General features: G+C 37.0%; 1 protein-coding gene across 3 annotated transcripts; it reads right to left on the bottom strand.

Annotated features, from left to right (window-relative positions):
• Positions 1 to 3,672: 3,672 nt before the first annotated feature.
• Positions 3,673 to 11,295, bottom strand: LOC141434406 (uncharacterized). 3 transcript variants are annotated; one of them, XM_074096823.1, is made up of 4 exons: positions 9,786 to 11,295; positions 4,515 to 4,729; positions 4,147 to 4,431; positions 3,673 to 4,068 (listed from the first exon to the last, which is right to left on the bottom strand). In XM_074096823.1, exons 1-4 carry the CDS (start codon positions 9,817 to 9,819, stop codon positions 4,048 to 4,050), a joined length of 555 nt encoding a protein of 184 aa, XP_073952924.1. In that variant the 5' UTR covers positions 9,820 to 11,295; the 3' UTR covers positions 3,673 to 4,047. The 3 variants fall into 3 exon arrangements, with proteins under 3 accessions (XP_073952924.1, XP_073952925.1, XP_073952926.1); XM_074096824.1 differs by lacking the exon at positions 9,786 to 11,295 and adding an exon at positions 8,888 to 9,777; XM_074096825.1 differs by lacking the exon at positions 9,786 to 11,295 and adding an exon at positions 5,232 to 5,808.
• Positions 11,296 to 16,681: the final 5,386 nt, after the last annotated feature.

Raw genomic sequence — 16,681 nt, 5'->3', positions numbered from 1 at the left:
TTCAGTTCCATATCCTGAGATTTTGATATGTTATAGATTTAAAATTCCTGAACAATTGAAGTCGTTAAATATATTATTCGCCTTTAAAGTAATCCCTCATAGGTAAACAATATAAAACTATGATTCATTTTGCGCTAGCTTATCTAAAGTCGCGGGGCCTGGAAAAGGCTTAAACGTCTCGGGCGATAAAAATCTTCCAGTGCCCTTGTGCGTTCAAGCGGACAAGATCACCTACCGTAGCGTGCATCGCATTCATTTCTTTCACATTTGTTAAGAAATTGTCGTTGGTTGGATCTAAAATGTATTTAAAGATCAAAAATACTCCAAGAGTAATGAAAGAAAACTGAGCTGATTATACTACTATATAATTGTTAATAGAAATAATTAATTTATAACTTTTTTCTTCATCCAAAACCTTATTAGTTCCGACAAGATATTAGCCCTCCGGTACACTTTTTGAGCATGATCCGTGCACACCTAAAAATGTTTGCTTCGAATCTTTTTAATTTTAAAGAGGCCCCCTGGTTACTACGAAATTCGAAATCGAAGTTCGTATCGTACCGACCGCTCCTCGCACTCTCGTATATGTAACGTAAGTGGGGTGGCAAGATATATGAAGTTCGAACGTTGCACTTCGTAGTAAAGGGCCTAGAACATAAACATACCCGAGTTCCATACCCATACAGAGTTCCACATACCACAGGTTGAGAACCACTGCTTTAAGGGTTCCTTCTTCCTTTTGGGGTACAGAAATAAAATAATCTTGAGTACAATCTATTTTGCTGGCGATACTTTGTTATTGTATTATCATCGAATTTTTATAAATGTACAAGCACAACACGGGATTCTTAAGCCACTTGCCACTGTTCGTAATTAAGCCGTTTAATATTAATTGGGTTAATTAATAATAAGTAATATTTTTGTCGTCTTAAGGTACTATGAGTTTGTATTACTCGGCTAAATAATGAAAAGGAGTAGAGTAACATTCACGAATTGTGACTGTACCTAAATTAAAAAGCAATTCGACTAGGTACTGAAAAGTCAAACAAAATCCACATACAATATTCATATAAACAAGCAAAGATACATAATAAACAAAAACGAGAATTTAGCTGAGTACAATACGTTCAACATAAGAAAATGGACTAAACAACGCTATTATGTTCAAACTATTGCAATTAACACATCACTTGAAACTAGTGCGTTGCGAGAAGAAAATGGATACCAAAATTCAAATACACCTATTTATAACGCAGTTAAAATTAGGTACAATAATAAACGTATACATGTTTACGATACTGCGTCAGTGTTCTTAGCGACCTTTGGAACCCAAGGTCGTTTTTGGAACGTTATCTACAACCGACCAAAAACAATGTATAAATCCAATATGTTATCTTTAAATCGTGCGCCGACGCCAAATTCGCAATCGCCCATGATTGCCCTCGCTTGCCCGTAGAATAGTTATTAGGTGAAAGAGTTACTTATCTGTCGCTAGATGTCGTGTAGAAGATTTGTTAAGGCTTTGAACAACATCAAGCGTCTTGCACATGTTAAAAAATATTAATGGGAAAATAGGTACATACATAATGGTCGTATTCTGACATACTTACCTAATACCATACAACAACCTTGTGCAAGGTCCACCCGGATTGCTACCACCATCTTGCTCGCTAATCCTGCCGTGAAGCAGCAGTGCTTGCACAGTTGTTTCGGCGTGGAGAGTAAGACAGCCGGTGAAATTACTGGCACTTGAGGTATCCCATATTAGGCCTCTAGTTTGGCAACGCATCTGCAATCCCCCTGGTGTTGCAGGTGTCTATGGGCAGTGGTGATCTCTTACCATCAGGAGACCCACTTGCTGGTTTCCCATCCAGTCGAATAAAAAAAAAAAACCATTTGTTACTTAGAAAAACTTTCCTGGTCGTATACAGATTGGTTGAGATTAGATTAGGTGGCTTTGCACGGGTGTACTCGTATACTAATGACGAAATTGAGACTAAACGGAACGACGACCGGGACGGAATTGTCTTGCAAGCATCTCCTGCCTCACTCACTCAGTTTTTGGTTTTTGTCTTTTGATATTTCCGATAAACTGAAGCGAAATAAACCGTCTGGCCCTAAATAAGTCCACAAAACTAGTTTATTCTGGAAATACAATAGAATTCAATAGCGTTTCGATTTGTGAGACTAACGATTTATAGTCATATTTATAAATGCTTTTTAAGATGTTAACATTCATCTGGCGCTACGTACACAGACAACATTGTACATTCACCATTAACGACCAGATGGCCTAGTGGTTAGAGAACCTGACTACGAAGCTTGAGGTCCCGGGTTCGATTCCCGCGTCGGGGCAGATATTTGTATGAAAAATACGAATGTTTGTTCTCGGGTCTTGGGTGTTTAATATGTATTTAAGTATGTATCTATCCATATAATTATATTTATCCGTTGCTTAGTACCCATAACACAAGCTTTGATAAGCTTATTTTGTGGCTAGGTCAATTGGTGTGAATTGTCCCGTGTCCCGTGATATTTAATCTAATAATTCTAAGAAAATTATGTGTAAACAAACAAAATAATTGACGGATATTGCTATAAAGCTTACTAGGCGGTGTCACCTCTAGGTTGTCACATAGTCCGGTACCAATTGCCTAGATTCAAGCGACGTTTATATGACAAATAAAACACAAAACCCGACGAAAGTTCCGAAGTACCTAACATATATTTTCTGGTTTATGAAGCTCAAAATCCTGATAAAATCCTCGAAACTTAAATATTTCATCACTTTGTTTGTAGTTTCATTGCGGTACATTTTGAGGATTGCGTAGCTTAAGATCCCGACAAAACCCCTCCAAATCTCCCCGGTTTACACTTTATGCAGATATTTTTTTCTTCCGATCTGCCAACACTAGCAGCCTTCCACCATCGGCCAATAATCGTTGACGAGAGTTGTGAGATTCTCTGTTACTGGATTCAAGCTAGTGACAGTCCTTAGCATTGTCGCAGCTTTCCACTCAACTTCTTTCCACTCAGTACTCACCATAGGAATGTTTCGCAGGTGTGTCTACATTTTTCTGATAAAGTTTTCCTTTAGCAAAAATGTAATTTAGTACGAGTACATTCATTTCGAAAACTCACTCAAAGGTTTGAGCCCGAGTCGATCGAACTCATAATCGTTTGCCAAGTACCTGAGACTTATAGATAAGTCAAACCATTACAGGTTTGGTAGATCCTTCACTGTTATTACACATGGTCAATGGTTATGTTCCCCTATCAGCTTCATAACCTCGTCATTTACGGTCAGAGCCCTGGCTTTGCAATTAAGGTTTTTCTGCCTAGAACACTGCCATCGCGTCTTCATGCCATTTTCACAATGCACGCTGTACTGGTATCGCCCGATCCTCAGTAGTTTACGCCCCCTTTGGGTAGTGCCGAAAGTAGCGAAAGGAATACCTAGAAAAACACGAAATTTCAACCAAAACATCCAATTTTTTTCTTTCATTTTCAAATATAGACATATTAGTATCATAAAAGGGCCGTTATGATTATGAATCCGTTCGACCCATGCAAAGTTGTACTTCTAATAATCCCAAAAGCCACAGTTGAAAGGAAAAAATAACTCTTACAAAATTACACAAATGTTATATTTGTAACCATATCACTCTTAGATTATAATTACACATATGATTTGTTGATACTGATATAATTTAAAATATTAGAATAACAAATTTTAAACTCTAGTAAAGACAGAACTGAAGTAGCTACAACAAAATCTTTACCACAAATCACTATTAAGTTACAAATACATCAGCGTAGAAAAAAACAAAACAATAATAAGTAATTGTAGTCAACCTAAGAACCTATCCCTTAGAGCCTCTATATTTATACTATTCAGGATATGTTTTTTAAATTGCCTTCTACCACACATCTTCAATATTAGATAATGAGGAGGTTGAATTTTTTTCCTCTTGATTTTAATAGCTATTCGCTTTGTGGATGTGTGCTATTTTTCACAATCATTCTGCAGTAAAGTATTCTTCAACTTCAATTTTGGCTAATGCGGATCTGAAAATATATCATTACATCAATGAAATATTGAAATATTGAAAGTAGTGTTTTGGTAATGATAACGTTAATACTTACATTTTTTCGTTTCAGTCTTTGATTGCTGTGTTTTATAACACTTTGTTGCAGAAAAGCATCCACGTCTTTATAGGTGCATGTTTTATCAGCCAAACTAACTACTTTGAAAATCAGTTCTCGTACTCTTATAAATTTTACGAAAGGTATTTTTTGACACCCCTTAATACCTTTCCAAGAACATAGATGGAGACACTCATCTTTAATTATATGGCTCATCAAGAAAATCCCGAATTTCCGTAATGTCTGCATTCCGTTTGTGCCACTTATTTTTGAAAACTTCGTCACCTGAAACAGAATTAAATAATATTGATTAAAAACCTATTTTACCATTTCTTAATTACGCATTATCATTTTCTTCATTAACATACCAGTTTAAGTTCAAAGTTCTTGTCTTGTAGATTATTTTCCAGTGTCTCTAAATCATTTATTGATTCTATTGGAAATTTCAAATCGGTATCTCTAAGATTTTCTGTATCTACGTCAAATTGAACTGGAACTTCTTTAGTTTTTGTTTCCAAGACATGCATTATTTTGTCGAGTCTCACTTGTATCTTGTTAATTCGGATTTCAACGTCCTCGAGATCTAAAAACAGTTGCATTGTATTAGGAACATGATTTTAAGACGCAATGGTATTAGTCACACTTCGGTGGCTACGAATAGTTGTATGCGTAAATATGCAGACAACTGTAAAAGCACAAATTACAAATGTAAAATCGGCTCGGCTGGTACCTACTTATTATGGATTCATTTACAGGGAATTTAAACAGAAAAACAAGCAGGTATAAAAAAAACGCGCATATTTCTCTGTTGCATAAAATAAATAGAAGAAATGTTTCACTCGATAATTGTTCGCTGAGAGTTAAAAGCAGAAAATTTCTACCACGGACAGGATGATCCTCGTTGATCGATCATTTTTAGATATAGAGGGAAGTCAGATTGTCCTACGGCATGGGAAAGGGGGTCTTAAACTTAGATCATGTTTATTCATGATCTCGATCATGTTTTCTCTTTTTACTGTTCGGTTAATGCTACCAGGGATTAGGTATATGGTAGGTATAATTTTCGTGTAAAAAACATTACGTACCTACATGGAATTTACATTTACTATGTAAAATTAATGTGCGAAATTACTAATTTAACCGATTTTTTAACCGAGCTTTACGGTGAAAGAAAACCTGCACAAACATGCCAAGCAATTCAATGGTGTGTTTGAAGTTCCTGATCCACACTGACGCGCGTAGGAAGTACAGCCCAAGTCCTTAGATTTTGAAAGGAAGCCTGTGCCCAGCAGTGGGACGTATATATGTCGTAACATTGACATTGATGTAAGGTGGTGTTTAAAGGCCGTTGTTTAAAGTTTAAGGAGGAAAACCCCATGTTACGAGTAGAATAACTGTCTACATTGTGTTATGTCTATATACGTAATTACCTTCCTACGTATATAGGTACCCATGTCAACAAAAATACTTCGTTATGTCGTTCCAAAGTCCATGTTTACTGGTTTTTCCTGTTTGAGCTCAACATGTCTATTTGCAGTTGTAAAGTCTGCACATAAAGCACTCATTACTGGAGATGGTAACTTTCCTCTCTTCCGGCCCAAAAACTCTACCCTCTGGTTTGGTACCTCAATATAAAATGGAATGGGTGAAAGGGCTTGCATGAGAATAAGAGAATCTCAGATACATATATTACTTTACAGCTATATATTTTTGTGAGATGTGAATAGCTTTTAATACGAAATTAGGCGAAAAATTTCCATCCACACAACAACTTGTATACCTACTTAAATTATTAAATATATGGCTACTCACAACAGCCAAAACTTAACATTTATACGAATAGGTAACTATAAAAGAGGTACATAAAACAAAATTTCTGAGCTCATAGTGGATTGAAGTTGCAGTTGGAAATTGCATATTGATTATATACACAGGTGGCAGAGATAATAGTGGGTAACGCGGCGTAGGCGTGGTAAATACTTATGCGTCTTTGGCTCAATGAACTCGGCTAATTTTATAAAACGCGAAATGAATCCGAGATTAAGATACTAAGATCCGACTAAGTTACAGGTGCCACAATGTAGAAGTGCATTAAGAGTCCAAAAATTGTTCATCACCATCATCATCATTATCCACTGCTGAACAAAGGCCTCCACCTTAGAACGCCACAATGAACGACAGCTCGCCACTTGCATCCACCGGTTTCCCGCAACTCTCACAATGTCGTCAGTCCACCTGGTGGTAGGCCTACCAACGCTTCGTCTTCCGGTTCGTGGTCGCCACTTGAGAACTTTTCTCCCCCAACGGTTATCTGTTCTTCGAGCGATGTGGCCCGCTCATTGCCACTTCAACTTACATATTTTTCCAGCTATGTCGATGACTTTAGTTCTTCGACGAATTTCCGTATTCCGGATTCTATCGCGCATAGATTGTTGCAAAAATTGTTTCATAATGTCAATCAGGATCTTTAACGCTTAAAACAAGTCACACCAAGCTCACATTCCAAATATATGTACCTAGTATGTATCAAAGCAGATTCTTTACCTATCTAAGTTTATGCTTAGGGAGCACTAGGTATCTGTATCTGTCATATTCTGTATGAATGTTATGTATGTTATAGTTAGTTACAATGTTATAGTAGGTAGTATATTAGGTTAGTTTTATGTATTGTTGATAATGCTCTAATCTACTGTAAGTTGCCCCACCTGCTAAAATCTATTCCTTACTTCTGTTTATTGTAAAGTTTGCCTGGAAGAGATCGCTCTGAAGCGATAAGGCCGCCTATTGCTTACCTTGAAAATTTTCTACATGTATACATGTGTTTTCTGTACTGCTTACTATGTGTTGGTGTTCAATAAAGAGTTATTGTATTGTATTGTATGTATCGGCTTATTGAAATATGTTTTATTCATTGACAGAACTTTTTTAACATAACCGTGAAATTTAGTATTATGTATGTATGTATGTAAACTCTTTATTGTACAAAAGAAAAGAAACAAAATACAATTGACAAACTTCGAGATACTTGTACAAAGGCGGACTTATCCCTTTAAGGGATCTTTACCAGTCAACCTTTGAGTAGATTTACATATAGGTTAAATGGTACTACGGTCCAAACCAAGCCTAAGAGGCCGGCAGCAGTGGGACGTATATAGGCTGGGATGATGAACAGTTAAACAATATCTATCATCATGGACGATCTATGGAAACTAAAGTCAGCTCCGATCATAAGTGTCTTACGAGTAGCGAGTTGTGAGTTGTGGTCTGGGGCATAAGGACAAAGTATCATAAATAAACTCTAAAACTTACCTACTTGTCCGTGAATTTCATAGCTTATGTTGTTGTGTTTACCTTATGTTATTACTACAATAACAACCACATCCCAGTCCATATACGTCCCACTGCTGGGCACAGGTCTCTTCTCAGAATAAGAGGCCTTGGGCCATAGTTCCCACGCGGGCGCGCGGATCAGAAATTTCACGCACCATTGAATTACTTCGCAGGTTTGTGCAGGTTTCTTCGCCATAATAAAAGTCGTAGTAAATTTGAAATGTGATTTCACGCACGAAATTCGAAAACTCAGAGGTGTAAGCCCGGATTTGAACCCACTATCCTCTGCTTGAGAGGCCACAGAGCAAACCGCTAGGCCACCATGGCTTGTTTTTACTAGCTTTGTGCAGAATACCGAGTAGGTAACTAAAGGGTAAGTAATTCAAGTACTACGTTAAGCCTCAAAGGGAGTGGGGGTCCTTTGCTTAGCTTATGTTTGATGACAAGGGAAACGGGGGTCTGGCCTAGCTAAATAAATTAATATGCTTGTATAAAAATACTTTATTGTTCTTCAAATTGCTTATTTTCTAGTTTTTCTAGTCTTGAAGAGTATAACAATAACTCAAAACAATGTATAGCTAACCTATAACTTACCATTGTTTACATAACCATGGGGGTTAAACTTTCGATTACTTTTGCTGAGAAGGGGGAGGGAGGAGTCAAAAACTACTAAAATCCTGCTTACTATGTGCATGGTATCAGAGATGTGCAAGAAAGGTGTTTTTTCATGAACCAATAGAAACTCTTTATTTACCTAGCCTCGCACAGCCACAGCTCACTAGAGCTGTTTTAACTAGGAAAACATCTGAGGAGAGCTTCGTTAAGTAAATGAAGCGTTTCTATTGGTCCATGAAAAATACATTCCTATTTCTCAAAAAGTTGTCCATTTTCAGTTGTCCACTTATAAAAAAAAATCCTGACGCTTTTTCAACACAAAAAATAAGTAATATTGTGTTTAAGTATATACAAAACCGTGTAAAGGTGATAAAAAGTCAGATAATCTTGCCGTGGTGGCCTAGTGGTTTGACCTATCGCCTCTCAAGTAGCCCTCTGGGTTCAAACCCCGGCTCGCACCTCTGAGTTTTTCGAAATTCATGTGCGGAATTACATTTGAAATGGGATGGATGGAATCATTGTTGTTGGATAGAAAGTTTCAAGTTATTATAAAATTACGAATGCGTGCCTGCATTTCCTCGCAAGATTTCGTGACGTTTTCCTGGCGCCAAGAAATTTTAGATGTTTTATGCAGTTTATGTTTTATGATCTCTCCTTAGTTTTAATAATTTCTCGACAAACCGATTTCTTGTCAATTTCATGACGGGACAACTTTTTGTGAAATACTCTCCTCGCAACACATCTCTGGCAGAAACTCAGCGGCACAAAAATTTGCCCGCTCTACATACAAAATTACCTATTATTTACTGCACATTTGAGAGCCAGAATTTTTGTCGCTCAGTATATCTACTTGTCCGAATTGGCGACAATCGGCAACATCTTTCATCGGCCTGCAGGCGAAGTTTGTGTAGGTACTTTGAGGGCAGCTAGTCGGACCCGTACGGGACATAAAACACACACTGGGGTATCGCCAGCCATTATATTGTTGAGTCATAACGTAATATTTGTCATAATTAATTATTTCCTCATACCTTTTTTTTTCTCTGAACACATTAATTGCTCTGAATTGTTATAACTCTATTGTTATATTTGATGCGAACTTTGTCACCTTTCCAGTCCTTGAGCTATGGACTTTGCACTAAGTCATTATTGACATCGCGTTAATTAGGTACCTCTCATTTATTCCGTTTGATTACTTCATACCTACCTACCGGCTGAATCAGCCGCAACTTAAAATATCATTTCTTCTTATAACTTAGGATAATATATTGAAGCCTAAGGTCGGACTTGGCTAGTTTTCATATACGAATTATATTATAGCCTTCGCAAGTTGAAAGCTTATTTTATTCTTCCGAAAATTTGGCTTGCTGGTAGACACTAGTCTTTGAACATAGGGCTCTTCCATGACTGTTTTAGTAGGTACTTATAAAAAATCGTACCTAAGTATATGAGAACTTGCCAAGTCAGACCTTAGGCTTCAATATAATATCCTAAGTTATAAGATTTAATTTAGTAGGTATTCATTTTTAAATTAGGTAGTTTATAGTTAAGTTTTATATGGTTATTTTTTCTTAAATGCTTGTATTCTTGTATGTGTCACTGCTTTCAGAGATTATATTAAGTTGTAAGAAGAAATGCTATTTTAAGTTGTTATCAAATATTTTATATTTTTATAAGTAAACTTCAGGACTGACCATTGTACTTGGCACGTTGGCACTTGGCACCCATTTAGATCTCACTTCTTTTGTCGTTAAAGTCAACAATCAAGGCATATATCATAATATTGAACTTGGCTCTCATTTCACATTTACGTTTTGATGGGATTCGTTATTGTCAGGACAAGGTTTCTGCTAAAAAAATAAAAAAAAGACTGGAATGGGGCGAAGCCCCGGGCAACAGCTAGTGTTCAATAAAGTTTTGATGGACGAGTGCAGTTAATGTACGACTTGTTAATGCTCGCTCAAATAACGCACGACCTGATAATCCGTGCTTATGTACAGTGAAGGGCATAAATATATACCTTTAAGTCACCAAAAAGTCAAAAATATACATACACCTGTATGCCACTAAACATAAAGTCGACGTATACATAATATATTTGACGCTATGGCTGTATAGATATTTATGCCGTTGACTGTACACGGATAATCATGCCGAGCATTATCATTATCACCCCGTACCGAACTAGGATGAGTGTAGTTAATGTACCTACGACTTGTTATGGCATGCTCAAATATCTAATGCAGGGCATGATAATCCGTGCTTAGTTATTGGATAATTACCGGTGTCAATATTGACCCTGTTTTAAGCGTACACCGAATATTATATAAATAAGATTGGTTTTTATTGGTTTGGTTTTATGTGTTTTTTTGGTTTTTGTGTTTTTGTATTTTTTGATTTTGTTTGTCGGTTAAGCGGCTAAACAGGCTGAAACAGGCTGAAATGTGTGGTGCATGGGAGAAATTTGTATCTAGACTCCTGTCCAGTGTTGGTGTAGGGGTATGGCACGCAGCACGGAATGCTGAGGATCTTGGTTCGATTCCCGAGCGCTGGTCTTTTTTCTGGGTTTTTTCTGTGCATCCATGTTTCAGTTTGTATTTTCATTACAGAAATATGTCGGCCAAATTTCAAGTTTCTGGCTCCAGTAGTTTCGGCTGGGCGATGATGAATCAGTCAAGCAAGACAAACAATTTTACATAGTCAGAGATAGATTGGAGCTCGTGGGTTGTGTTCGTTGGCAAACAATTCAGAGCTATCATGCTTGTCTGCAGCATCGACCATTTTGTAGTCCAGATGAGATGACATGTCATCGAAAATCAAGAAACTGGTCCCCAGTATTTGGCCAAATGTTCAATAAACTCAACGAATAGCTCTGTTATTATAGAACTCTTTGGTGCCATTTTCAACAAAGAACCAGCTGGTACATTTTTTCAAAAATTGGTGGAATGGCGTTTCCAGTAGCATTCACGCAAAGTGCAATTTATACTCGTAACATTTTATTTTCGGCATGTTCTTGAAGGTTAACCAATCGAGAAGCTTTTCCAGCTAAGACTTTTTGTTGCCCGTATATCGATAATCGGCATCCTTTTTTCGACATTATTGTGTTGGTAATATTTAGCTCATCATATATTACCCGCATGGTTTGAAATGTTTTTCAAGTATAGCATGCTTATTTAATTTTTGAGCCCTCACAGGCTTCATGAATTTATTGTGCTTTAAGTTGAATGTCTTTATTTCGTGCGAGAAAATTGCTAAGCCATGCCCTGCCAACAGTCGATTTTTTGTCACTAAAATAATTTTGTATATTGTGTTTTTTACAAAATAAGTACGCTTCTTCACGTATTATTTTCGGTGTCAAAGGGGTTTTTGTAAACTTCTTGATTCTCTCTACGAATTCCTTCTCCTGTGTGTCAGTAAAAACAGCTTTTCTTCCCGTCCTCTTCACCACGCTTCCAGATTTTATGTGATTCCTCAACGTTCGCCGTGGTATATTGTATTTTATAGCTGCTGCACGCTCAGAGATTTGATTCTTTTTTATATCATCCAGAGCATCCTGAAGATCACATTCAGACCAACCTGAGCCCCGTTTTCTTTTTTGCGAAGGCACCATTCTTGTCTTTTCTGAAAACAATGTAGGTACTTATATTAATGTATGAACAATACCTACTTATGTCAATAGCTTCTGTTGATTATATTGAAGAAAATCTTATATTAATAAATACGAATGGATAAATGTGTTGCTATTACTTGCTATGTGTAAAACTCGAAACCGACTGGTCATTTTTCTTACAATATTCGTAAGGAAAGATGTCCAGACAAGTGGCATTTTTGAGCGATAGTAATTAATGACCTAGGGAAGCGATCTGTCGTTATCGCCGCGCAAATGTAACTGATCAATCTGATACCTATTTCCTACCCCTAATAGGGTCCGGTCCCTCTTTTGGAGACAGTAAAAAGCGGACCAAAATCAAATAAAATGGAGATAAAAAAGCAAATTTTGGTAACTTACCCCGTCAATCCACGTATTGAAAGTAATTTAACATTAGGCACTATTGCACAATTATTACAATAACAATTATTGATTAGTAAAACAAAACCAAGCAAAATTGAGGTTCGCCCCCAGAGGTTAAGCACAGAGCTCCTGACAAAATGGCCAGCGTGAAAGCAATGGACGTCGGTACACTTTTGTGATTGGTTCCCGGGGAGGAGCCGCGCGATATCCCTTTTGGCTTAAGTATGAAGTGCGAGAAGTTTGAAAAAATGGGCCGTCATGGACCTTAAGCTTAAAAAAAAACCCTTAGACGATTCCTTCTCTTGAAGTAAAAAAAAGAATAAAATTGAAACCAATTGACATGAAGTTTGATAGGCATCGCTATATACATGTACCACTAGTTTGCATGTACAACTTGCAGCGGAACTCATCCAATATCTTACATCCATGCATCTAGTTACTGTACTCATCTTAAATATTTAAATTTCAACTAGGTAAATAAATATTTTTCGCCATCGATGCAATTTAATAGGGTGTGTGTGAGTGAGCATCGGCCTCCGGTTTCGTAGTTACGAATCATGGACCGATTCTAACATCCGTTGTTAACCAACTGGACTATACCTGATTAAGTGTAAACTAGATAAAACTTCAAAGCTTTAGCAGAGATTTGACTTAAGTAGATTAATATCGCATCCACCGCGATCCCGCGATCTTAACCAGGTCGTCGCTCCATCTTGTTGGAGGCCTACCGACAGCTCGTCTCCCGGTCCGCGGACGCCATTCGAGAACCTTTTGACCCCACACACAAGACCAGTCTGAGTGGAGAGCCTTGGGGGAGGCCTATGTCCAGCAGTGGACGTCTTTCGGCTGACATGATGATGATGATGAGATTAATATCTATTGTTAATACAATAGGTGTAACATTGCGCGAGAAATGTGATACACTTTAATAATTCGACCTCTTATTTAATAAAAACAAACCCGGATAACTCACGTGTTAAATCGAGTTTAGCTCGACATGTTTAGGGTTAATTCGTAGCCCTTCTCTAGGAGCAACGTGATTCGGCGGCTGCTGCTGTCTCGATTTAAGACGTGAGTTATCCGAATTTGTTTTATTAGGTAAATACGAGTGAGTGAAACGGTAGTTTCGTGTTCAAAATTCAACCTCGTTCCGTTACCTCGTGACCATAGTTCGTATTTGGAGCGATCTTACGACCTATTGCATAACGACACGTTAACTAGTGACATATCGTGTAGGTACATACCTAACGTTCGCAGTATCACAATCACATTCACTATCTCTTCCCATCCACTGACGTGTAGTGTACCGTTATAGAAAGAGCTGATCGTGATTGCGTAAAAGATAATAAAGCACGTTACATACTGAGCAATACCTACCACAACTATCTCTATCTAATACGACAAAGTATTTTTTATTGAACCACCACAAATCAATATAGTGATAATATAAAACCGAAAAAACTGCCGTAATATAGATACCTACCGTAAGAAATCGATAGAGACTCACGACTTCCTCTGCCAAGAATTTATCGCTATCTCGCGGAAACTACGCAAGTTTCCGGATAAAAACTATACATGTCCTTTTCAAGATCTCAAACTATCTCCATTACAAATCGCATCTAAATCTGTTCAGCGGTTCAAGCGTGAAAAGGTGGTAGACAGACAAAGTTACTTTCGCATTTTTAATATTAGTAAGGATAATATCAGTAAAGATTATAGTTAAGCACAACAGCACAACACACCAGAGTTCACCAGACAGACACAAAAATCATCATCATCATCATTCCAGCCTATATACGTCCCACTGCAGGGCACACGCCTCCTCTCAAAATGAGAGGGCTTGGGCAGTAGTTCCCACGCGGGCCCAGTGCGGATTGGGAACTTCACACACACCGTTGAATTGCTTCGCAGGTTTTTTATGCAGGTTTCCTCACGATGTTTTCCTTCACCGTAAAGCTCGTGGTAAATTTCAAATGCAATTCCGCACATGAATTTCGAAAAACTCAGAGGTGCGAGCCGCGGTTTGAACCCAGGATCCTCTGCTTGAGAGGCCATAGGTCAAACCACTCGGCCACCACGGCCTTTATTAAAATATTTTTTCACTTCTCATGCTCTAAAAGTAAGTCAATAGGTATAGGCGAGAGTAAAGTGAGTACTTTAGTCCCTAGGGAGTAAAAGTAATTAATTTTTTAATTTACTTTGAGTGACTTAGATAAACTCAAGCAGCCAGTACTTGCTTAGTTTTTGGCATAAAATAAGATTGTGTGTGGACCATTTTCATGACGAAAATGTTACGTTCTTAGTCTACGTGGTCTTAGTTCTATGCTCTTTCCGCATAGAAGGTGGCGCCATTCTATTTATTCCAGTTTGTGTATGGACCATTTCGCCGATGCAATTTTGCTATATCTGTGTCTGGTTGGAAAAAAAAATACTTACCGCGAAAACGTTCCATAGGACTAGGAGTTATAAAAAAATAGATCCCCATGACGCCGATTTTGAAATCGTATCACTTGTAAATGCCACTTCAAGAATTGGTCCCCTGGACAAAGGATTTCATGTTTCGTCGCTTTTAAGAAAGCATAGATATATAGTTAAGCCAAATTAACTTGTAGGGGGTTTGTATGTTAGACTGTAAAAATTGTTTGTTTGAATTCCCTAAATTATGTAGGTAGGCACTTAACTACTTAGATAAGTCAAAAAAACACCCGACACATCTTAGTTATAATTTATATTTTGGTAAACATATGTACATATAAAGTACTAAGAAAGGCACGATACAATTTTTTTTCTAATAAAAACCTGGGCTTGACTATTGCATATAAATTTGATAACTACCTAACTAGATATAATTTTGGATTTTTAAACATAATTTAATTATTAAGTAACAATAGCAATTGCTAAAAATCGTTTGCCGAATGTCTCGTGAAAAATGAATTTTATAAGATAAGAAAATAAAATGGATTTTAAAATTGCAAGGAAACTTTTTTTAGGATAATACTGCTTTGATACGCCAGCGTTTCGTGTCCAAACATAATACGTCAAGGTTCTTGATGGATATGGCCAAAATTCCATACATAAAAACATTCAATGGAAAAGTAGAGATTAAATGATGGTACTACTTTCTTCGCAATTATGACACGTAATTATTATGTCATATAACATTACGTGCCATAAATCTTTCTCTTTTGGCTACTTTCTACTCTTTCTGACAGGATTACACAGTGACCCGTAGGTGCGCCCAAAAGCCAACCAAGAACCTTGTCTCACTACCGCAGACGTGCTCTACGATCGAAACCGGCCATATTGCGGCAGTTCTCAGAAACGTGTGCATCAAATTAAACAATAATATGCACTTACTTACATCATAAAATTCACATTGAATCTTAAATTAATATCCTTTGCTTTTAAAACACTATAAAATGTGTGAGGAACTGGACCTTATTTTGAACAAATGCTTTGTCACTCATGGCAATGTTTTATCTCATTATACATCAATTCTTATCAGTTAAATGCGTTCTGGATAAATGTATCTATGATAAGTAGGCAAACCCTTGAGTTTAATGACTTATATAAACAATACTGGTTTATTGCGAGTAGAAAAGCAAAATAAATTTAGCTGGGCCCACTGGCTGGGGGCTGTTTCACCATCCATTGAATAGTATTAACTGACGGTTAAAAGTGATGGCGTCTCCGTCTATTCGATCAAAACAAATAGAGACGGCATCACATTTAACCATCAGTTAACACTAATCAATGGATGGCGAAACAGCCCCTAAATATCGCTTTATATCTTGACAGCGCCCAGATAAATGTGTAGCTTCTAAACATCTTCAACACCATGTATAACTATGGCTTGAAGTCGCCATTTTCCTGCTTGTCGCTCTTTGAGACACTAACATTGGAGCTCAAAAGAATAAAAACGTGGAAATTTACTCGCACATCAAACTTCTTACAATTTCTTGGACAAAACTTTGCATCATCGGACTAGACAAAATAGATAACTAAGACAGGGTTCTCATTGTTCTTACAGCAGACTAATTACTTAAAACCTTGCAAGTTACTCAACCAGTGTTAGATTCTAAAAACATGCTTATTATTAGCATATCTATGGCAATGTTTGTAAGCGTAAATATTTACAAGACTTTATATAACAATATTTACTTTATAAGCATTTTGGAAGTTTAACTACATAGATAGGTACAGTACAAAGCATAGTATCAGGGTAATATTCTCTTTCTTAAGAGCGTTTATATCTGCTGAGCTGGCAATGTTGCATTTTTGTTAGGTTTTTTCGATTATTCCATAAAAATTTAATGCAAATTAAAAATGTGGTCTGATAGCTCTTCATAATATATAAGTTAATGTGTCTACTCCAATAATTATTCGTTATATACTTTTATTTTCTTTTAAAACGAATTAATGTTTATTAACGGTTTTTAACTTACATTGTTGACATAATAAAGATTGCAGGAACAAACTGGATTAACACCGCCCAGCACAGAGAAAGATGGAAAATGATGGAAAAAGAGGCTTCTACCCATTAGGGGTCCATTACAAAAACATTAATCCTACTAACAA

Source organism: Choristoneura fumiferana, chromosome 13, assembly GCF_025370935.1.
Source record: "Choristoneura fumiferana chromosome 13, NRCan_CFum_1, whole genome shotgun sequence".
Taxonomy (NCBI): domain Eukaryota; kingdom Metazoa; phylum Arthropoda; class Insecta; order Lepidoptera; family Tortricidae; genus Choristoneura; species Choristoneura fumiferana.
Note: the sequence above shows the minus strand (reverse complement) of the source record. Positions and strands in the feature narration are given on the sequence as shown.